This window comes from Balaenoptera musculus, chromosome X (assembly GCF_009873245.2).
Source record: "Balaenoptera musculus isolate JJ_BM4_2016_0621 chromosome X, mBalMus1.pri.v3, whole genome shotgun sequence".
In the NCBI taxonomy this organism is placed as follows: domain Eukaryota; kingdom Metazoa; phylum Chordata; class Mammalia; order Artiodactyla; family Balaenopteridae; genus Balaenoptera; species Balaenoptera musculus.
This window is the reverse complement of record NC_045806.1, coordinates 10,362,566-10,386,719: the sequence shown is the minus strand read 5'-3', so window position 1 is coordinate 10,386,719 and position 24,154 is coordinate 10,362,566. Positions and strand designations below refer to the sequence as shown.

Sequence of the window (24,154 nt, the reverse complement as noted above, 5' to 3'; positions counted from 1 at the left end):
ATCAAAGCTGAGATACCACAGACTAGAAGCACACTATTATTACGTATATTAGGAAAAATACTGCCAGGTAAAATAAATTATCGTTAATTACCTTAAAAATAATTTTGTGTAACTGTGTGATAATTCTGAGCATGAATTGGGCATGATGGGTTATCTTTAAAGAAATCAGCCGGTGATGCCCTGCTTTGCTCTCTACTGCTGTCAGAACAAAGTTCAAATTCCTCAGCTGGACATGCAGGGCTCCTTACAGCCTGGTTCCAGCCTGGCTTCTTTGACCTTGGCAGTCACTTGGCTCATGACCCCAGAGGCTGACCACTCCACTCCATACCTTGGGCCAATGCCTTCCTTTTGCATTCCTTTTGCAGGTATGTATCTGTCCAGCCAGCCATTCATTTATTCCTACGCAAGACCTGCTATGAATCAAGCACTGGAACACTTGCCTTCTCCCCTGTTTTATATCAGGTAGGCTCACATTCATTCTATACGCATAACTTCGGTGTCATCCCATGTCTTCCACTTCCCCTGACTCTGTCGTGCTGACTAAATTTCTCTTAACTGTATTCTACGGCATATTTATATGTGTGTGTATATATATATGTTTATAAATAAACACATATAAATATATATAATTTATAAATATAATATACCCATGTTCATTCTTTTGAATGTTTATATACATATAAATATATATCTTATTTACATGTAAATAACATTATTTGCTTCTCCATCGCCTTCCTTTGGTCATTCATTTAGGCACCAAATTTTTTACTCAACACCTACTATGTACCAGGCACTGGACAAAAAGTTGGAGTTATAACTCTCCCCCTGCACCCTCCTCACCAAAAGAGAAAGACAGGTAATTTGCTTGCCCTGCAAAGTTGTCCAGTGCAGGTAGCAGACACAGGTTTCTATCTTTGGCATTCAGGAGAATGTTTGGGCATGTCAGGTGTTCAGTAAATGTGGTTGACTTGAACTGAATGAATTTTAAACTACTTTCAAAATATTGGTGTTCTCTTTTTTTTTCCATAAGACCTTCAGATTTACAACAGGTTAGTTACTGAAACCAATACACTGGAACCAGCAAGTTAACTAAAGAAACTGGAAGTACTACTGATTACTCTGGACAAAATATTTGATGGAAAGTGATCTAATTATCTTTGGAAGCTACCACGGCTCCTTGTCTCACCAGGTCATTGACAAATGGTGGTACATTGTGGTTAACGGTCAGCCTCATTTCCTGACGCCCAAGAACTTCCTCTGTTGGCAGGAGCCAGCTCTGCCTGTGAGTGTGGTAGGCTGAACACGTAGAATCCACCTCCTCAGAAGTCCTCAACCAATGACTGCTGGGAGTATAGATACCCCAGCTCCCTTACCTCAGGGGGGATAATTCTAAGGCTTGTGGCCTACTGTCTTCTAGAATTCCCCAGCAGAATTAAATCGCAGTGGTAACTTATTTATATAACATGTCTTTCCCTTCTCTGTCCTACTTCCCAGCTTCCCTACTAGAACTTTCTGGGAACACCTCCCAAATAAACCATGCACACTTGAATTCTGGTCTTAGAGTCTGCTGCTGAGAGAATGCAAAGTTGAGAGGAAGGAGTTGGGAGGATGGAGTATCAAGAATTCCCCACTTATTCTACACATATCCCTTGATGGTGCTGGACAAGAGTCAAGCTCAACAGGCTCACTGGTGATAATGTGTGAGAAAGTACTCTGTAAAAATGTCAGCTTTTATGTATTCAATTTTTTTTTTTTGAGAAACAAATTTGAAATATTGGAATGTCACTGTTCTTAGAGCACAAGACCAAATCCAATGCAGTTATTGAGGAATCATCTAATTTCTTCAAGTTTCTCCATCCCATTGTCTGTCAAATAGACACAATATTTCTTAGGATCGATGAGACAGGTGATTGAAATCACACTGAAAAAGTGTTGACAAATAGTAGGGTCTCAACAAAATTTGTTGAATGCCAATCTGATTTATGAAGACTAGATAATATACTTATTCTCATTTTAATGTTTACATAACCTTAGATTATATACGTAAATAATATATAGAAAGGACTTTAATACCTTCTAAGCCAGTGAAACTAACTATTGAAATAAGATTGCTCAGAGGGCTTCCCTGGTGGCGCAGTGGTTGAGAATCTGCCTGCTAATGCAGGGGACACGGGTTCGAGCCCTGGTCTGGGAAGATCCCACATGCCGCGGAGCAACTAGGCCCGTGCGCTACAACTACTGAGCCTGCGCGTCTGGAGCCTGTGCTCCGCAACAAGAGAGGCCGCGATAGTGAGAGGCCCGCGCACCGCGATGAAGAGTGGCCCCCGCTTGCCACAACTAGAGAAAGCCCACGCACAGAAACGAAGACCCAACACAGCCAAAAATAAATTAAAAAAAAAAAAAAAAAAAAAAGATTGCTCAGAAATGATTTCTATGTTATAACTGTGCATTTCACGGTCACCATTTCCTAGAAACACCCAGCTCCTGAGTTTTTGGTATATTCCCATAAATTCTGGTTTTAAGAATAAAGAAATGAGGAATTCCCTGGCGGTCCAGTGGTTAGGACTCCATGCTTTCAAAGCCAAGGGCCAGGGTTCAATCCCTGGTGGGGGAACTGAGATCCCACAAGCTGTGCAGTGTGGCAAAAAAAATAAAAAATAAAAAAAATAAAGAAATGAATGGTATGCTAACCACTCATAAATCACTAAAATCATGTTTTAAAATAAGATCCAACCCATAAAAGCAAAAACAACAGACTCACAGCTCAGGCTTCCTGTGGAAGGCTAAATAATGGCCCCCCAAAGACAGTCATGTCCTAATCCCCGGAACCTGTAAATGTTACCTTATATGGCAGAAGGAAATTTGCAGATGTGCTCAAATTAAGGATCTTAAGATAGGGAGGTCACCCTGGATTTTCTGGGTGGGCCAGGTATAATCACAGAGTTCTTTTTAGAGGGAGGAAGATGACTAACAGTCAGAGAAAAGGCAAGGTGACAAAGGAAGAAGAGAATGGAATGATGTGCCCACAAGCCAAGGACTGTTGGAAGCCTCTACGAGTGTAAGAGACAAGGAATGGATCCTCCCATGGAGCCTCCAGAAGGAACAAATCTTGCCAACAGCTTAGTTTTAGCCCCATAAGACTCATTTTGGACTTCTGACCTCCAGAACTCTAGGAGAATAAATTTATGTTTTTTGTTTATTTGTTTTTTTGCATGCGGTGATCTTAGTTCCCTGACCAGGGATCGAACCTGCGCCCCCTGCAATGGGAGCATGGAGTCCTAACCACTGGACCACCAAGGAATTCCAAAATCTATGTTATTTTAAGCCACTAAGTTTGTGGAAAATTGTGACAATGGCACTTCCTTTAGCAGGGCTCTGAGAAGAATCAATTCTCAACACAGGGTGTGGTTTGCAGAAAGCAGGCCTCTCTCCGTGAGTACATGAATCCAGACATTCCTCCATCTCTCACGTTATTTTTACTTGAACTCAATAGAGAGAAAAATGTATAACATAAATATAAGTAGGGAGTTGTTCCAAACTTCAAACTCAAGAATAGCAAAGTTAATAACATATTTATTTTATGTACCCAAGGCAGAAAGATGCCAGCGTCAGGACCTGGAACGCTGGAGATGGAGTTCAGATCAGTAAGTGTTCTGGATTAATACTGTCCAATAGAAATATAATAGCCATATATGGCATTTAAAATTTTCTAGTAGCCATAGTTTTTTTTTCTGGCCATGCTGCGCAGCCTGTGGGATCTTAGTTCCCCGACCAGGGATCAAACCCGTGCCCCCTGCAGTGGAAGCTCAGAGTCTTAACCGCTGGACCACCAGGGAAGGCCCTCTAGTAGCCATATTTTTAAAAATGTAAAAGAAACAGGTGGAATTAATTTTAGTAATATATTTTATCTAATGCAGTGTATCCACAACATTATCATTTCAACATGTATTCAATATAAAATGATTAGTGAGATATTTTATGTTCTTTTTTCATACAAAGTCTTCAAAATCCAATGAATCCAATGAGTCTTTTACACTTACATCACATCTCATCTTGGACTGGCTACATTTCAAGTACTCACCAGCCACATGGGGCTAGTGACTACCGTATTTACTGTATTGAACAAAGCAGGTCGAGCGCATCTAAATAGTCCCAACGCCCAAATGGCATTAAAAAGTATGAGGATCAGCAAAGGGAATATAGTCAATACTTTATAACAACTTTGTATGGTGTGTAAGCTATAAAAATACTGAATCACTATGTTGTACACCTGAAACTAATATTGTAAGTCAATTATACTTACAATATTAGTTTGAAGTAGTATACAAAATAAAGAATAAATGGTTTAAGCCAAATTCTGATGCTTAAGATCAGAAAACCGCATGCTGCTAAAGATTTACTCATTTGATGAGTGTTAACTGTCTACTATGCACAAATCACCATTTAAGAGGCATATAATTTTCTAGGTCACTGAAATTATGGACCAGCATTTTTATTTAAAAAATACAACGAGTACTTATATTAGAAATCTCTATATAGCAGTCAGTTTTTACTATAAGTCGTAAAACCTCGGGAAATAATCAGTAGACACACTCTAGTGCAATGAGCACCTTGCCTTTCTGTAAATGTGCCGTCTGTAACTTGCAGGCTGGAATTGATGGAACCTGGTCCCCGGGCAGTTCCTGAAGAGCCGAGCATTAGACATTTCCAAGCATGCTGCACAGATAATAAACATAGCAGCTTGTGAACCTGATACCATGTAAAGAAACCACAGTTCACATCTTGAAAACTGTGAAATTGCAGAATCCTGACGTAGATTCTCCATTGTAATATTCTTGGGTTTATTTGGGAGCTTTTCGGCTTTTAATTTAATTTGGTGGCCCTTTGAAACTGAGGCTCCTGGGGGTCAGTTTGCCTGCTGCTAAAAGAACTAGTAATCTCATCTCCAAATAGCACTTGATCTTTTTAAGTGGGCTTTCTAGGGATACCAGAACCTCCAACGTTCAAGGAAATGTGATCATGAGCAAATTGCATCTCCTTACATTTTTATCATGAAAAGGAAATTGAAACTTGCGATCATACATCCTAAGAACCTGGTTTGAAGTTTTTTCTGTTTGAACTTGAAAATCCCTTAATACTGTGACTGACGCTGATAAAAGATTTTTTTCCTGCAAGTCAAACAAAGATAGTCAGGCTCACCTTTAAGAAGCCTGTTCCAAACCAAGGCTCGCAGCCAGCTCTCCCCAGGAATTGTCTACTAAAAAAATCATAATAGCGCAGATGTTCTCACTCAGCTGGAGACAACTGTGCAGCCTCCGCCCCGCCCCCGTACCTTGGGCAATGTCTGGACACAGTTTTGATTGTCACAACTTGGGGAAGTTGCTACTGGCATCTAGTGTGTAGAGGCTACACATGCTGCTAAGAATCCTGTAATGCACAGGACAGCTCTCCAACCACCCCAGACAAACAACTCTCCAGCCCAGCCCAAAAGATCAATAGTGCCACAGTAGAGAAACCCTGCTCTAGGGGACACCTCGGAAAGCAAAACATCACAGCCAGAGAACCAAGAAAACTTTTCCAGTGAGTGATCCCTAAAAGGGTGCCCTAGCACACTGGGGAAGAGCAGGGTCTCCAGGCCAGACTGCCTGGGTTTGAACGCTGGTGTTTTCACTTACTGGCTGTGCCTGTTGGGGCAAGTTACTCGACCTCTCTGTGCCTTGGTTTTTCTCTTCTACAATACGGGGATTATAATAACAGTACCTTCCACACAGAGCACTTATGGGCTTTAAATGGGTTAATAGCCCTCAAGTGTTTAGGACTGCCAGGCCTACAGTATGCACTAAAAGTGTGTATTTTTTTTTAACATCTTTATTGGAGTGTAATTGCTTTACAATGGTGTGTTAGTTTCTGCTGTATAACAAAGTGAATCAGCTATACACATACATATATCCTCATACCCCCTCCCTCTTGCGTCTCCCTCCCACCCTCCCTATCCCACCCCTCTAGGTGGTCACAAAGCACCGAGCTGATCTCCCTGTGCTATGCAGCTGCTTCCCACTAGCTAGCTATTTTACATTTGGTGGTGTATATATGTCCATAACACTCTCTCACTTCGTCCCAGCTTACCCTTCCCACTCCCCGTGTCCTCAAGTCCATTCTCTACGTCTGCGTCTTTATTCCTGTCCTGCCCCTAGGTTTTAAAAGTGTGTATTTATTAAGTGGCTTTGCTGATCTCTGGGAAAATAAGTTTCAGGGCTTAGGAAAGTTTAAGGGAAGTAAAGAAACGGCTTCAAATTCTGAATTGCCAGGGCAAGAATGAGTCGATTTCATCTGACAATCACGTCCTTTCTTTCCAGCTCATGAACCTTAATCAGAAAGGCATTGAGCAGAGGGGCCCCCTTCATGGCGCAGCCCAAGCACGGTAAACGCTGACTCTGTGCCGTCCTCAGTTTCTTTCCCTCCTTCCCCAGCAAAACTAGCCATTGACAATCAGTTGGCGCCCTTCGGAAAGAGTGGAAAGCAAGACGGCACAGGCACGGAACCTAGCCGCCCATCCACAGACAGACACACGCCCGCCGGAACAGTGGACGTCTGCAGACCGCCGAGCCAGACCGCACACGCAGGTCCGCGCAGAGCCTCCCTCCTCCTGACCCGCAGGACGCAGCCAGGTGGGGCGCAGCTGATGCCGAGGAGCCGGTGCGAAGCGCCGCCAGAGCGGCGCGCTCCGGGCCAGGCATCCTCTTTAAATACCGTCTCGCGCGCACAGATACACAGGTGCCTAAGGGGACGCGAGACAAAGAAAAGGGGCCAAACGGGGGAGCTCAGGCCAGGGCCAGACACTCACCTGGCCGCGCTCCCTACTCCACCTGCCACCCAGGGGAGCAGCAGCGGGAGCGCCAGGGCCCAGAGCTGCGGCATCTTCGCGCTGGTCCTCCCCCCGCCGCCTCCTCGGGAGGGCGCAGCGGGGCCGCCGCCTCCTCGGTCCTCGGCCCCTCGGAGCCTCGGCTTGTCCCGGGCGCGGTCCTCGCGGGCGGAGAGGTGAAGCCGGGCACTGCAGCGGGGGCGCCCCGGCGAGGCGCGCAGCGGCTCCTCTACGCGTGAAGCGGCCACGGGCGCGCGAGAGAGGGCGGGGCGGGCCGTGCACATCTGGCTGGGACCCGCCTCCAGCACCACCCGCGCATCCTCTGCGCTCGCTGCTCGCCGCCGAGAAACTTCCCCCAGACTCAGGTCCCTTCCCTCTTGTCAGAGTCACCGCGTCTCGCCATCTGTTTCAGACACGGGACAGGTTTCGGCGATACCCGCGCTCCAGGATTTCACAATTTAGTTGAGAAGTCAAAGCAGGAACCAAGGGATGCCGGTTCGGAAAGACACTTGTGTCTTACTTCTAGGTTTTCATACTCTGCGGGCTTTTCTTCCCAGACTGCACATCATGGGCGGCCAGAGCTGGAAGGTCACCAAGTCCGGTGCAACCCTGGCATCTGACAAGTGATCTCTCCTGCTCATTTGCAACACCTTCCTAACACGGGACCACCAGAAGATACTGTAAGGCAGTAACCAGTTCAGAAATGAATGGCAGAAACTCGAGCGCTATATGAGTTCAGAGAATTCATGTGGGTATTTAGATGTTCTTCGTTTTGACAACTGTTATAATAGAATGAATGCCCACACCCTGTGGCTTCAGGGTGGGCAGACCCTATGGTCCCCACACTTTGGCTTTGGACGTGGCTGTGTGACTTGTTTGACGAATGGCATGAGGACCAGTTCCAAGCCTAGGCAGTAAGACACCTGGGCCTCTATTATGGCCATGAGAAGACCACACCCCAGCCAGCCTCTTGGCCCAAGAATGAGCATCAGGTGAAAGAGCTACCTGGTCAACTGCAGACTCACAGCAAGCCTAGTGTATATCAGCCAACCCATAGATACATGAATAAACTCAGCCAAGGTCAGCAGTGCCAGCCAAGCTACTGAGGCTTATTGTGATAATTTGTTACACAACAATAAGTGTCCGATACACCTGTGACCTGGTATTAGAAATAAAATGAAGAATATAGAGAAAGAGGAGATTTGTCTTGATTATAAGCTTGACTCATGGTTAAATCATGGGCATATGCCTTAATTCTAGCCAGTGAAATGTGAGAAGTGGGGATGGGGCAGATTCTTGCTGCAGACCATGGATGTCCTTATTGGCGTGAGCCGTGCTACACTGGATCTTCTGTTTTATGGATGAAGACATCCTAATGGATTCAGTGTCCTTGGTTAGTAACCAGTTAAGCCATTGAACTGTTCATAGCTAACAGTGACAGGCATTATCCTAAACGCTTTACACACATCTTACTGAACACCCACAACTGTATAGGTAGGGATGATTAGCTCTCCCATGTTTGAAGTGTCAAACTGAGAGGCAGAGAGGTTAAGTGACTTGCCCAAGTTCACAGAGCTAACGAGTATAGAACCAGGATTGGAAACCAGGGCCCATCTCCCCCTGGCCTGTGCCACTCTTATATTGATCCCTCTTCTTCATCTTCTTACTCCTTGGTGACTTCAGATGCCAAATGAGTCTCATGAACAAGGTAATAAGATGATCTCTTCAAGGCCATTACCAAAACCCTTTGAATTCTTCATATCATAACTAGTTTTAGCAACTGAAAATATTAAAATTGAAAGAAAAGAATATAAAGGTATGAACTGTATACCTACAAATATCTTAAAGCAAATGCAAGATTAAATTTGTCTAAGTGTGGGTTTTCCCACAAGCAGACGCTAAGGCAAGGATTCGAGCGGAAGTAGTTTGCTCTGGAGGCTCCTAGAACACTGGCAGGGGAGTGAGGGAGTGAGGGAGTGAGCCGGGATAGAACACTGGCAGGGGAGGGAGGGAGGGAGGGAGTGAGCCGGGATAGAACACTGGCAGGGGAGGGAGGGAGGGAGGGAGTGAGCCGGGATAGAACACTGGCAGGGGAGGGAGGGAGGGAGCCGGGAAGGGAAGGAAAACAGTAGCACGTGTGTATCAAGTTATCACTGGGGCCGCTGGAGCCTCGGGCCGCTGAGCATCGCCCAGAGCCAGCTGAGATGGTGCACCTCCACATGACCTCGCCCGACAGCCGAGGGAGCTGGGCTACTTTAGCCCGCATCTGCATTCAGTCATCGCCTGAAGGCTTCTACCAGGCCACTGATCCTAGGACTTCTGCTTGCTGAGCTGAGGGCAGAGTGGGGGGCGACAGACAAAGAAAGCCCTCAGCCCTGTAGATGCCCACTGTTGACACCGTACTGAAATGTTAAGGCCAGGGGGATACAGGCAGGGCACCACATTGGCTGTTACCTAAAGTCTAGAAATTGAAGTGAACTGAGAATTATGTTTTTACCCATGCCACTGCTCCCTAAACTTTCAGAGCCAAACCACTCCCTCCTCCAAACACACCATTATTCAAAAAAGTCCGACTAAAACATGACTAGCCTCAAACATGGGGGCCATCCCACCTGCTTAGCCCTGAGTCATAAAGGGTCAGAATAACATCTTGCATAATGTTTATCTGTCACTTTCTAGCTTTAGTTTCAGCATTTTGATGCTGTTTCTGCTTTTTTTTTTTTTTCAGAGCTGACTTCTCTTCTGTTTAATTAAAGGAGGTGATGAACATGACAACGGGAAACTTCCAGAGGAAGTCAAACACTCCTCAGCCAACGCACCTATTATTTCCTGGGGAGAACTATCAAGAAGGGCACCATCAGGAAGCATGAGGAACAGAGAAGGAACCTAGAAATGATGTGCTGCCAGGTGAGAAGATGTTGGACACAAACTGCCACGTCGAGGCAGGTGTTTTTAATAACCACACTGGTGTGCCTGACTTTGAAGAGAACTGCTCTTTAGATGGCCCTACTCCATTCTACAAAGGCAAAACAATCTTTGATCAGAATCTCATAAAATCATCTGCCCCTTTTACAGGAATACGTTTTGTTTTCCAATCTATTTCCACTTAGCCCCCTGCATGGAACAGATGTGATGGGGGTATTTTTGTGCTGAGTATATACCCATAACACACATATAAAGCTTTCAACACTTACGATGTGCCTGGTGCTGAGATCCAGAAGTTATATTGAAATATCAGCACCAGAAGCAAAGCACTGTTGGACAAAAGGGCAGGGTGGAAGGGTGTCTAGGCCAGAGTTTTCAAACTTTAACATCAATACAAATTACCTGGGGGTCTTGTTTGTGGTTCTGTTACAAAAAAGAACCCAAGTGTTGCCCATGCAGCTTGTTGAGAACCACTTAGTGTAGTGAGGGTCCAGAGACGACCTGGCCCAGTTCTCAAGCTCAGCTGCACGTTGGGATCATCCAGGAAGCTTTGAAACTACTGATGCCTGGGTCCCACCTAAGGCGATTCTACTGTCTGGACTATGGCTTGGGCATGGGGACAGTTGGAAACTCCTTGGCTGGTTCTAACGGAGAACCGAGATTGAGAGCCATTGATCTGGACCAACTCTGACATCTTACAGATGAAAAAGCTCAGCGTGTGAAGCGCCTTGCCTGAGGCCACGCACAGGATGAGTTCACATCCCTGTGTTTCCATCACATAGGCCTCCCCCTCAGACTTCATGACGTCTTCTCCATCACCATTCCTACTGAAGAAGAAAATGGCGTCTCTTCTTCACCTTCTCCATTAATTGTAGCCCACAAACATGTTCTAGAAATGGAAGTCTTTTCCTTGTCTGTTTCTTTCCACGTCTTCTTGTTCCATGAAAGGAGGCAGTGAAGAAGTGTAAGACTCAATGCAGACACTGCTAAATTCTGCAGGGGAAGGTGTGTCTTGAGGTTCACACTGCTTTTCTTCATTCTGTGCCTGTCAAGGACCCTGTTCTTGGAGCTTTATAGTAGAAACAAATTCCAAACACTAACAGTCTTCCTTCCTTTTCTCCCTCCCACCTCAATCCCCACCCCCAGATCCTTCCCTTTCTACTCCTACCCTCTTCCCTTGCTCAAACATTTACCCGGAACCTACAAAATGCCAGGCCCTGGGCTAGGCAGCGGGGACAGCTTGTTGGAAATGTGTACACCAGACAGTCCCTGGTTCCTTTTTCTCCCTGATGACATGGGCTGGACAACCAACATGTGCTTCTTAGAAAATCTGGTCTTCAGCAATATGATTCTCACTTCTTAGGAAGCAGGAAAAAACTAAGGTACGATGAAAAGACCAAAAAAAAATGACACCATGATCCATTTTCCCCTCAAATTTGGCCAACTCCCCGCTTGATATTTGAGGAAGAGAAAGAAATTGATATTCGTGGAGTGATTATTACACGCTAGACATTTGAGAGAGAGTAATTGTTTACTCTTAACATCTATATAAAGTAGCTATTACCACACCATTTTACAGATGAGCAATGGGAGGTTTAGAGCAGATAAATACCTTGTCTAAGGTCACCTATCAACGTAATGGAAAGAACATGGATTTTGAAGTCAGGTCTCACTGGAGATTAATTTTGCCAGCAGATTTCATTCTTCATGGCATGACGTGGTGGTTGGCGGGGGGGGTCAGCTCACCACCGGGAACAGTGAATAATATTTTATGTGTAGGGGAGGCGAGTGTGTTCCAGTGAGGAGCAACACGACTTCAGATTTTTAAGCAAGTCTATGACCCTTTAAATGTCATTACTATATAGAAAAGTCCCCTTGCCCGTGAATAAAATCTCTTTGTCTGAATGTTAGCTCCCTTGACTTTTACCGAATTCATAAGTTTCCAGCTTAAGGCACTCAGTCATTCGGGGCGTTTTTGTCTTTACTGGGGGAAGGTGTGGCTTGAGTCCATCCCCTGCACTTCCTTCCCGTCCCATGTGGAAATATCCTTAGCTATTTTCCTGTTCACAGTTGAATGTAATAATAACTTGGCATACACCTACAGCTTGCCTATTGACTGTTTCCTACATAAACCCTATAGAATGGCTCGTGAGGACTAAAGCCAGGAAACTCAGTTTAGATAGGCCTTAAAAGTAAACACTTTTACTCAAAGTCACTCCAACTTGATTTGGGAAAGTTTGGTTGAGAAATGTTCTGTGGACTATAAAATTAGAACTACATTTGTGATCTTTTTAAAAAAAAATAAAAAATAAAAAAATAGGGCTTCCCTGGTGGCGCAGTGGTTGAGAATCTGCCTGCCAATGCAGGGGACATGGGTTCGAGCCCTGGTCTGGGAAGATCCCACATGCCATGGAGCAACTGGGCCCGTGAGCCACAACTGCTGAGCCTGCGCGTCTGGAGCCTGTGCTCCGCAACAGGAGAGACCGCGATAGTGAGAGGCCAGCGCACCGCGATGAAGAGTGGCCCCCGCTCTCCGCAACTAGAGAAAGCCCTCGCACAGAAACGAAGACCCAACACAGCCATAAATAAATAAATAAATAAATAATTTTTTAAAAAAATAGCAAAATTTGCTAAAACAAAAAAATTTTTTTCTTTTCCTTTCTTCTTTTTTTTTTTTACATTATCCACCTATTTTCAAAAGTTCTCCTATATGGTTTACAGACTTATTCATTCCTTTAACAAACATATAATGTTCCCTAGTTGATCATGTACTGGACACTGTTTGGTTGAGATACAAAAATGACTGAGACATAATCCCTTGCCCTAGGTGACAGAAATGTAAATATATTATTACAATTAATGGCCTAAGTCTTCACAAAAGTACTTCGGGATGCTGTGGAAATAAGGGAGGGAGAAGATAAATTCTTTGTGTTCTATACATATAAATGTTTGTCCCTGTTTGATCCCCTGCTTTCATGAATCATTTTATAAAATGATTTTCATTTTTAAAAAATATTTATTTACTTATTATTTATTTTGGCTGTGCTGGGTCTTAGTTGCGGCACACGGGATCTTTAGTTGCAGCACGCAGACTTCTTAGTTGCAGCACGCGGACTCTTAGTTGGGGCATGTGGGCTTCTTAGCTGCAGCATGCAAACTCTTAGTTGCGACATGCATGCGGGATCTCGTACCCTGACCAGGGATCAAACCCGGGCTTCCTGCATTGGGAGTGCAGAGTCCTGCCCACTGGACCACCAGGTAAGTCCCTAAAATGATTTTTAGATGGCAAGATTTCTAGAAAATAGAAAACCTTGAAAGTTATATTCGCTCAGATAATAACTTACCCCAAACCACATTGTCCTGACTCAGGAGTTCTGCTATTCTTGAGTGAGACAGTATTTGGTTAAAAAAAAAAAAAAAAAAAAAGAGCCCAGGACTGGAAATTAGGAGAATCAGGATTTAGTTCCAAGTTCTACCAACTTGGCAAGCCAGTTTGCCTCTTTGGTTCTCACTTTCTACATCTATCTTGCAAAGGGTTCTGGATCCTTCAGCATCTTTCTCCAAAGTTGCATGATTCAAACATTTTCATTGGCAGGAGGGTGGAAAAAAATCATCTATGTCCCCAAAGACCGTATTTGAAATGGCAAAGTTGGGTTAACTTCAGCAAAGGAATCTTGATCTGATTGGGTGGATAAATGAGTGAATGAATTTTTTCTTCCATTGTGGTTAAGATTCATCCTGCTTTGCTTCTGGAGTTTATTCCACACTCTGTGAGACCTTTTACACATATACATTAATTGACTGAGTACCCACTTGGTGCCGGGCACAATGCCTGGGGTTGGTGATATAAAGTTCAGGATGTCTAGTGTTAACTGACATTAGTGCCCCCAATCATCATGTCTACCTAAAAACCCACTGTGCATTTCCAAAACACCCTCATGAAGGTGGTACTGTCCTGTTGAGAACCACTGGCCTAGCATGATGGGGAGCTTCATGAGCTTGGCTGAAGGGTTTTCACTTCATCTTATGGGCTCTGGGAGCCACTGAGGGAATTGAAACAGGGAGTAACAGGATTCATGATCATATGTGTGTTCAAGAGCACGGAGACTTCTGAATCTACTAATTGCCAAAGGCTGCATTCTGTGAACACCTGCAACTCTTTGAGGGTTTCTTAGTCACTGATGGCAGCCAGAAACCAATGATGGATAGGGACTTGGTGATTCAACACCCCAGGCACCTCACCCTGTGGTTGGGAGAACCCTGAGGCATATTCTGCATGGTCTCCCAGTGATCCCCAGTGGGAATGAGGTCCAGATGCCCAGAGTGGAAATAGGCTTGATAACTTACTCTTTCTTGGCTGCCTTCTCTTCCCTGTCTCACTTTCCCACTCCCTTGCCAGTATTTCTGGGAATCACCTTCCAAATCCTGCTGGCATTCACCTCCTTGCCTCTGGGGAAACCCCAAACTAGACACCTATATATTCTGGTAGGAACTATTTCCATTCAAACTTTGAATTACATCTTATGGCAGATTTGGAAAGAGAATCCCCTTTTAACTCCATTTAACATAAATTCTATTGTATGTGTGAGCTGTGAGGTTCCCCAAGGCCAATTTGAGAAGAGTGGGGTACTTTGCCTTTCTTTAGATGGAGAAGTAGTCACTTCGGTATGGCGCATGCATTTATCCTAGTCTGACTGTAACCAAGGGGATAAAACCCATGAGTCTAACCCTAACCTCACCACTTGGCCCCATACCTTTCATTTAGTGACCTTGTAAGGATGTGATGTTTTCTGTATGCTATGAAATTTGTATGGTGTGAAAATGAAGAAAACACATCTTTTAAATTTTGTTTTCGGCGTAACAAAGTACACTATAAGTTCCCTAAACGACAGATTTATGGTGTATGTAAATTCTAGTATTTCCTTCTTTTGTCAAACTCATGATACTGCTTGGATGCCAGGGACAAGAATTTATGCAACTAGAAGCATATGGCATAAACACAATATGACAACTATTATACATTTCTTTGATAAACAGAAAAAGAATATGTAATTTTTTTGTTGTTGTTAACTACTCTTCAGATTATGAAAATAAGTTACCCCATGTTTGCTACTGGGCTCCATTAAGACCAGTTAATTACTAAAACATTTTAGATGACTGCATATTTTCAGGAATTAACAATACAACATAGATCTGATGGAAATATCTGACTGTGCTCAAAGTTTACTGTTAAAAAGTTGATTTTGTCTGCTCTTTCATTCAGTAAATGTTTATGCAGCACAGATCTGGGAACAGAGCAAGGAATGAGAGAAAATTCCTGCTCTAAGAGCTTCCTTATGATGAGGGAAAACAGGCAATTAACAATCAGATAAAAGAAAACTGAATTCAACAATACATTAAAAAGATCATACATCATGATCAAGTTGGACTTATTCCAGGGTCACAAGGATGGTTCAACACACGCAAATCAATCAATGTGATACACCACATTACCAAAGACAAAAATCACATGATCATCTCGATAGACACAGAAAAAACATTTGACAAAATTTAATGTCCATTCATGATAAAAACTCTCAAAGTGGGTATAGAGGGAACCTATTTAATATAATAAAGGCCATTTACAACAAACCCACAGCCAACATAATACTCAATGGTAAAAAGCTGAATGCCTTCCCACTAAATTCAGGAACAAGACAAGGATGCCCACTCTCACCACTTCTATTTAACATAGTATTGGAAGCCCTAGCCACAGCAGCCAGACAAGAAAAAGAAATAAAAGTTATCCAAATTGGAAGGGAAGAAGTAAAATTGTCACCTTTTACAGATGACGTGACACTTTATATAGAGAACCCTAAAGTCTCCACCTCAAAACTATTAGAACTAATAAATGAATTCAGCAAGGTAGCAGGATACGTGATTAATATACAGAAATCTGTTGCGTTTCCATACACTAATAATGAAATATCAGACAGAAAGTAAAAAAACCTGTTTAAAATCATATAAAAAAATAAAATATCTAGGAATAAACTTAACCAAAGAGGTGCAAGACCAATACTCTTAAAACTTTAAAACACTGATGAAGAAAACTCAAGATGATTCCAAGAAATGGAAGGCTATCCCATGCTCTTGCAATGAAAAATTAACATTCTTAAAATGGCCATACTACCCAAAGCAATCTATAGATTTAATGCAATCCCTATCAAAATACCCATGACATTTTTCACAGAACTACAATAATCCTAAAATTTATATGGAACCACAAAAGACCCTGAATTGCCAAAGCAATCTTGAGAAAAAAGAATAATGCTGAAGGTGTAACCTTCCCAGACTTCAGACAATACTATAAAGCTACAGTAATCAAAACAGCGTGGTGGGGACTTCCCTGGTGGCGCAGTGGTTAAGAATCCGCCTGCCAATGCAGGGGACACGGGTTCGAGCCCTGGTCTGGGAAGATCCCACATGCCACGGAGCAACTAAGCCCATGAGCCACAACTACTGAGCCTGCGCTCTAGAGCCCGAGAGCCAAAACTACTGAAGCGTGCGCCTAGAGCCCGTGCTCCGCAACAAAGAGAAGCCAGTGCACAGCTGCGAAGAGTAGCCCCCGCTCTCCGCAACTAGAGGAAGCCTGCGGGCAGCAATGAAGACCCAATGCAGCCATAAATAAATTAATTAATTAAAAAAAAAAAAAAACAGCGTGGTGGGACTTCCCTGGTGGCACAGTGGTTAAGAATCTGCCTGTCAATGCAGCGGACATGGGATCAAGCCCTGGTCCAGGAAGATCCCACAGGCTGCGGAACAACTAAGCCCGTGCGCCACAACCACTGAGCCTGCGCTCTAGAGCCCACGAGCCACAACTACTGAGCCCATGTGCTGCAACTACTGAAGACCATGCACCTAGAGCCCATGCTCCGCAACAAGAGAAGCCACTGCAATGAGGAGCCTGCACACTGCAAGGAAGAGTAGCCCCTGCTCGCTGCAAATAGAGAAAGCCCACACGCAGCAACGAAGACCCAACACAACCAAAAATAAATTAATTAATTAATTAATTTTAAAAAAACCAAAACAGCATGGTATTGGCACAAAAACAGACAAATATATTAATGGAACAGAATGGAGAGCCCAGAAATAAACCCACGTACCTACAGTCAATCTACAACAAAGGAGGCAAGAATATACAATGGAGAAAAGACAGTCTATTCAATAAGCAGTGCCAGGAAAACTGGACAGCTACATGTAAAAGAATGAAATTAGAACATTTTCTCACACCATACACAAAAATAAACTCAAAATGATTTAAAGACCTAAATGTAAGACCTGAAACCATAAAAATTCCAGAAGAGAACATAAGCGCAACACTCTTTGACACAAATCGTAGCAATATTTTCTTGGATCAGTCTCCTAAGGCAAAAGAAATGAAAACAAATGAGACCTAATTAAAGGCTTTTGCACAGCAAAAGAAACCATCAACGAAATGAAGACAACCTACTGAATGGGAGAAAATATTCGCAAATGATGAGACTGACAAAGGGTTAATATATAAAATATACAAACAGTTCATACAATTCAATATCAAAAAACCCAAACAACCCAATCAAAAAATGGGAAGAAGACCTAAATAGACATTTCTCCAAAGAAGACATATAGATGGCTAACAGGCACATGAAAAGATGCTCAATACCATTAATTATCAGAGAAATGCAAATCATAACGACAATGAGGCATCACCTCACACCTGTCAGAATGTCTATCATCAAAAAGTCCACAAAAAAAAATATTGGAGAGGATGTGGAGAAAAGGGAACCCTCCTACACTACACTGTTGGTAGGAATGTAAATTGGTGCAGCCACTATGGAAAACAGTATGGAGGTTCCTTAAAAAAACTAAAAATAGAGCTACCATATGATCCAGCAATCCAACTCCTGGGTATATATCCAAAAAAGACAAAAACACTAATTTGAAAACATACATGCACCCCAATATTCATAGCAGCATTATTTACAATAGCCAAGACATGGAAGCAACCCAAGTGCCCATCAACAGACAACTAGATTTAGACAATGTAGTATATATATACAATGGAATACTACTCAGCCATAAAAAAGAATGAAATAGTGCCATTTGCAACGTGGATGGACCTAGAGAATACTATGCTTAGTGAAATAAGTTGGACAGAGAAAAGACAAATACCATATGATATCATTTATATATGGAATCTAAAAAATAACACAAATGAATGTATAAGCAAAATGGACTCACAGATATAGAAAACAAACTTGTGGTTACCAAAGGGAAGAGAAAAGGAGAGCAGGGACAAATTAGGTATATGGGATTAACAGATGCAAACTATTATGTGTAAAATAGATAAGCAACAAGAATATACTGTTTAGTGTGGGGAATTATACCCATTATCTTATAATAACCTATAATGAAATATAATCTACAAGAATACTGAATCACTTTGCTGTATACCCGAAACTAACACAATACTGTAAATCAAATATACTTCAATTAAAAAACTATAAAAATAAAAAAGTACATAAATATACAAGTAATATAATGTGCTTTTAGTTGTAGAAAAAATTTTTTAAATAATTTGGACATCCTGTTACATACCTAGGCCCTTCTTGATTTGGCTTTATAATCACAGAAAAACAGAATTGGAAATTTTAGTCAAGTCACTGACTTGTGTTTGGCATTACATGTCATTTATTTAAACTGCATCTGCTTTCTAAAACCTGTCTTTCAAAGCAACATTTTAATAAAGATTTTTTAAAACAGCAAAACATTCATTTGGTCTCCTTTGGATAAATGGAGAGGGGTATTAATCACAGCATGTGTACCTTTCAAATGTGACCTCAGACCTCATGCAAAATAGCTGTCCAAAGCTTAATATTACTAAGTCCCAACTGATCATGGATCATTCAACATCAGGAAATGCAGAGAAATAATAAAAGCACAAACTTCAGCAATAAGGCAGCACAAGATATCCTACTTCTCAAAGCAGGAAAAATGCCTTTACAGTAGTTGAGTTTTTATATTGTTGAGTTTTGCTTCCACTTTGGGGAGCTAAGTTAAGAATCTTCTATTCTCTATTGTTCTTAATGAACTGAACCAGAGACATGACCCAAACCTGCCAATGCGTGTCAGCTGGATGTCAACAATACTACTGAAGTGCAGCCCAGCTCCAACCTCCTTACGTGAATTTTATGTGATCTGTTTTCCTGGAATGAGAGAGTCACAAGCATGTAATTATGAGATCAAATACAGGTGGACTTCTTCTTTCTTTCTTTATTTTTGGCTGCATTGGGTCTTCATTGCTGTGTGTGGGCTTTCTCTAGTTGCAGCGAGTGGGGGCCACTCTTCGTTATGGTGTGCAGGCTTCTCATTGCAGTGGCTTCTCTTGTTGTGGAGCACGGGTTCCAGGAGCACGGGCTTCAGTAGTTGCAGCATGAGGGCTCAGTAGTTGTGGCTCGTGGGCTCTAGAGCACAGTCTCAGTAGTTGTGGTGCACAGGCTTAGTTGCTCCACAGCATGTGGGATCTTCCCGGACCAGGGATCGAACCCGTGTCCCCTGCATTGGCAGGCGGATTCTTAACCACTGCGCCACCAGGGAAGTCCCTAGATGGACTTCTCAGATTCACAAATCAAGTGATCTATCTCAAGCTGCTACTAATTCTTGGTAAAGGTGAGCCATTTGATGACGTTATTTCTTCACCAGTCTCAGGGGTCAATGAGAATACTCTTAGGATGTGAGATATTTAGAAAGTTTGTATTCTGCTTTAAGTGTAAGTGCAAATAGATATGAGACACCCCCTTTGAAGGAGGTGATCAGAGCCTGCCAGCCATGGTTTAATCTCGTCTTGTGCTTTTCCCTTTCTGTCCTACTCAAATTGGTGCAAGGCTAGCTGAGAGCTCTGGTTTCCATTCTTATTCATAAAGGCATGGACATGAGAAATAATGAATAAGACAAGTTTGGAAAACAAACTTCTAAAGAAGTAGATCCCATTTTACTTGGTATTCTCCATCTTTATTTTGTTTTGACTTTGTTTTATGACATAAAATTTCAGAGCTTGATGGCACCTTGTGAATGACTTGGATCATTTCTACAAATATGGAACTAAGGTTAAAGCCCCACCTCTTACTAACTGTACCACACGACATGCGTTAAATTTCTTCTTTTTTAATTTCCTCAGCTGTGAAATAGGAAGAAGCTATAATATTTTCCAGGGTCATTGTGAAGTTAAATGAGCTGATACAGACTCAGCCCTTAGAATGGTGCCGGGCACAGGGCAAGCACCCACAAGTGTTAGATGTCATTGGGGTTGCAATTGCTTTTTATGAAATGTATCCAAGGCCCACAACTACAGAAAGGCAACCAGGGCTTCAGACTCCCAGCCCAGTGTTCTTTCCATAACACCACACTATAAAACTAACATTGGTTTTGGAGTTTGGGGGTCAAACAGAAGTTAATCTCCTGGTTATATTGTTGATTAGCATACCAAAGAGGTATATGCATTTGGTAGACCTAATTTTCTGCATAATGACAAATACAGAGACAGTATTTATTGCAAGAATTCTGCTAATACTTTCTAACATAAAAAGCTTCTTAAAAAGCTGTCTTGTTTAGCCTCCTGTTTTCTATAATAAATCCACTAAAGCTTTACTCTTCAGCTGTTAGATCCCAAACACAACCACGCCAATGAGAAAACTTAGTCAAAAAATATATATTATCCACATACCCCAAGGTTCACAGCAGCACTATTTATAATAGCCAAGACATGGAAGCAACCTAAATGTCCTTCAACAGATGAATGGATAAAGAAGATGTGGTACATATATACAATGGAATATTACTCAGCCATAAAAAAGAATGAAATAATGCCATTTGCAGCAACATGGATGGACCTAGAGATGATCATATTAAGTGAAGTCAGACAGAGAAAGACAAATATCATATGATATCACTTCTATGTGGAATCTTAAAAAATGATACAAATGAACTTATTTACAAAACAGAAAGAGACTCACAGACATAGAAAACAAACTTATGGCTACCAAAGGGGAAAGGCGGCAGGAGAACGGGATAAATTAGGAGTTTGGGATTAGCAGATACCAACTACTATATATAAAACAGATAAACAACAAGGACCTACTGTATAGCACAGGGAACTATATTCAACACCCTGTAATAACCTATAATGGAAAAGATTATGAAAAAGAACGTATATAAATATATAAAAAACTGAATATATATACACATATATATGTGTACATATGTATATAACTGAATCACTTTGCTGTACAACAGAGACTAATACAACATTGTAAATCAACTATACTTCAGTTTAAAAAAATAGTAAAAGAAAAAAATGTATTATCTTATGGTGGTGTAGAGAAACATTTATGCTTCAATAAAAAGAAATGTACTGTTTAGATGACACCCTTCCTGGTTTTCTGAGTCTAGCCTTTCATTGTCTTTAAGCTAGTCTACTGCAAGTTGTAAATTACTGGTATAACAATGCAAAATCATTTATATCTATAGACGTGTACATTCTGTCTTCTGGAGGTTCAAGTGCCTTTCCTCCCTCATGATGGAAGAGGACAGTTTTGCCTCCACTTGCAAGCTCATTTCAACATTCCTGACCTATATGTGTCTATTCTTTGGTTTCTCCTTTGAACTAGTTGTAATATTTTACTAGTTCCCACGGTAGTTAAATACAATCTTTAACATGTGTTTATCTTATATCTTTATGATTTTGCCTTTTTTGAAAATTATCTTAATCTTAATCTTTAATCAGAGCTAACTGATATATTTATGAGTTGAAATATATGAAATATAATATGAACATATATAGTACTATATATATATATATATTTTAAATTTACTTATTTTATTTATTTATTTTTGGCTGCGTTTGGTCTTCATTGAGGCGTGCGGGCTTTCTCTAGTTGCCGCGAGTGGGGCTACTCTTCGTTGTGGTGTGTGGGCTTCTCATTGCGGTGGCTTCTCTTGTTGTGGAGCACGGGCTCTAGGCGCATGGGCTTCAGTAACTGTGGCACGCGGGCTCAGTAGTTGTGGCTCGCAGGCTCTAGAGCGCAGGCTCAGTAGTTGTGGCGCATGGGCTTAGTTGCTCCGCGGCATGTGGGATCTTCCCGGACCAGGGATCGAACCCGTGTCCCCTGCATTGGCAGGCAAATTCTTAACCACTGTGCCACCAGGGAAGCCCACAATATATTTTTTAAATATTGGGTTTTTTAATTTGTGGGGCATTGGTTTAATAACTAAAACATTCCCAGTTGCTTATGATCTAGTCTGTATTACTTTCACCAACTTAGATTCCCTAACCAGTTTTTTGGGTCACAATTTATTTCCACTTAACTCCAATATAGCTTTTAAATTTGAATAAAACAAAATATCTCTCCCACCCAAATTTATTCCAATAGAGATAATGAAATTTAATTTTAAAATTAATATATCAGATCACATCAAAAAGAATAAAATACCTAGGAATAAATCTAACTAAGGAGGTAAAAGACCTGTACTCAGAAAACTATAAGACACTGATGAAAGAAACTGAAGATGAGAGAAACAGATGGAAAGATATACCATATTCAAGGATTGGAGGAATTAATGTTGTTAAAATGTCCATAGTACCCAAGGCAATCTATAGATTAATGCAAAATCCCTATCAAATTACCAATAGTATTCTTCCCGGAGTTAGAACAAATAATTCTAAAATCGATATGGAAACAGGAAAGACCCGAAATAGCCAGAACAACTGGAGGTATCACACTCCCTGCTTTCAAACTATACTACAAAGCTACGGTCATCAAAACAGTATGGTACTGGTATAAAATCATACACATAGATCAATGGAAAAAATAGAGAGCCCAGAAATAAACCCACACTTATATAGGCAATGAATCTATGACAAAGGAGGCAAGAATATACAATGGGGAAAAGACAGTCTCTTCAATAAATGGTGTTGGGAAAACTGGACAGCTATGTGCAAAAGAACCGATTGGACTACTCTCTCACACCATACACAAAAATAAATTCAAAATGGATTAAAGATTTAAATGTAAGACCTGAAACCATAAAACTTCTAGAAGAAAACATAGGCAGTAAGCTCTTTGATATGAGTCTTAGTAGTATGTCTTTGGATATGTCTCTTCAGGCAAGGGAAACAAAAGCAAAAATAGACAAATGGGACTACATCAAACTAAAAAGCTTTTGCACAGCAAAGCAAACAATACACAAAACGAAAAGGCAACCTACTGAATAGGAGAAAATATTTTCAAACAATATATCTGATAAAGTGTTAATGTCCAAAATATTCAAAGAACTCATACAACTCAACATCAAAAAAACAAACAACCTGATTAAAAAAATGGGCAGAGGATCTGAATAAACATTTTTCAAAGGAAGACATACAGATGGCCAACAGGTACATGAAAAGATGCTCAACATCACTAATCATCAGAGAAATGCAAATCAAAATCACAATGAGGGGGTTTCCCTGGTGGCGCAGTGGTTGAGAATCTGCCTGCTAATGCAGGGGACACGGGTTCGAGCCCTGGTCTGGGAAGATCCCACATGCCGCAGAGCAGCTGGGCCCGTGAGCCACAATTACTGAGCCTGCGCGTCTGGAGCCTGTGCTCCACAACAAGAGAGGCCGTGATAGTGAGAGGCCCGCGCACCGCGATGAAGAGTGACCTCCGCTTGCCACAACTAGAGAAAGCCCTCACACAGAAACGAACACCCAACACAGCCATAAATAAATTAATTAATTAAAAGAAAAAAAAGTGGGACTCCTGATATTCATCCCACTTTAAAAAAAAAAATCACAATGAGGTATCACCACACACTGTCAAAATGACTGTTATCAAAAAGACAACAAATAACAAGTGTTGGCAAAGATGTGCAGAAAAGAGAATGCTTGTGTACTGTTGGTGGGAAAGTAAATTGGTGCCACTATGGAAAACAGTATGGAGATTCCTCAAAAAATTAAAAACAGAACTACCATATGATCCAGCAATTCCACTCCTGGCTATTTATCTGAAGAAAACAAAAACACTAATTAGAAAAGACATATACACCCCTATGTTCATTGCAGCATTATTTACAATAGCCAAGACATGTAAGCAACCCAAATGCCCATCAATAGATGAATGGATAAAGAAGATATGGTATATACATATAATGGAACATTACTCAGCCATAAAAAAAATGAAATCTCGCCATTTGCAACAACATGGATGGACCTAGAGGGTATTATGCTAAGGGAAATAAGTCAGACAGAGAAAGACAAAAACTGTATGATTTTACTTACATGTGGAATCTAAAGAACAAGACAAATGAACA

The 24,154-nt window shown here is 41.7% G+C and overlaps 1 protein-coding gene across 2 annotated transcripts in view; it reads right to left on the bottom strand.

Moving 5' to 3' along the window:
* The window catches only part of EGFL6 (EGF like domain multiple 6), a 294,169-nt gene that overhangs the window by 53,268 nt on the left and 216,747 nt on the right, over positions 1 to 24,154 (bottom strand). Inside the window, exon 1 of one of the 2 annotated variants that reach the window (XM_036839973.1) lies at positions 6,845 to 7,054. The exons of the other annotated variant lie outside the window; for it this stretch is intronic. Within the exon in view, the coding sequence (XP_036695868.1) occupies positions 6,845 to 6,918 (74 nt within the window). The 5' untranslated portion in view covers positions 6,919 to 7,054. Of the gene's footprint in view, positions 1 to 6,844; positions 7,055 to 24,154 lie in introns of those variants that run through there. 2 annotated transcript variants of the gene reach the window in all.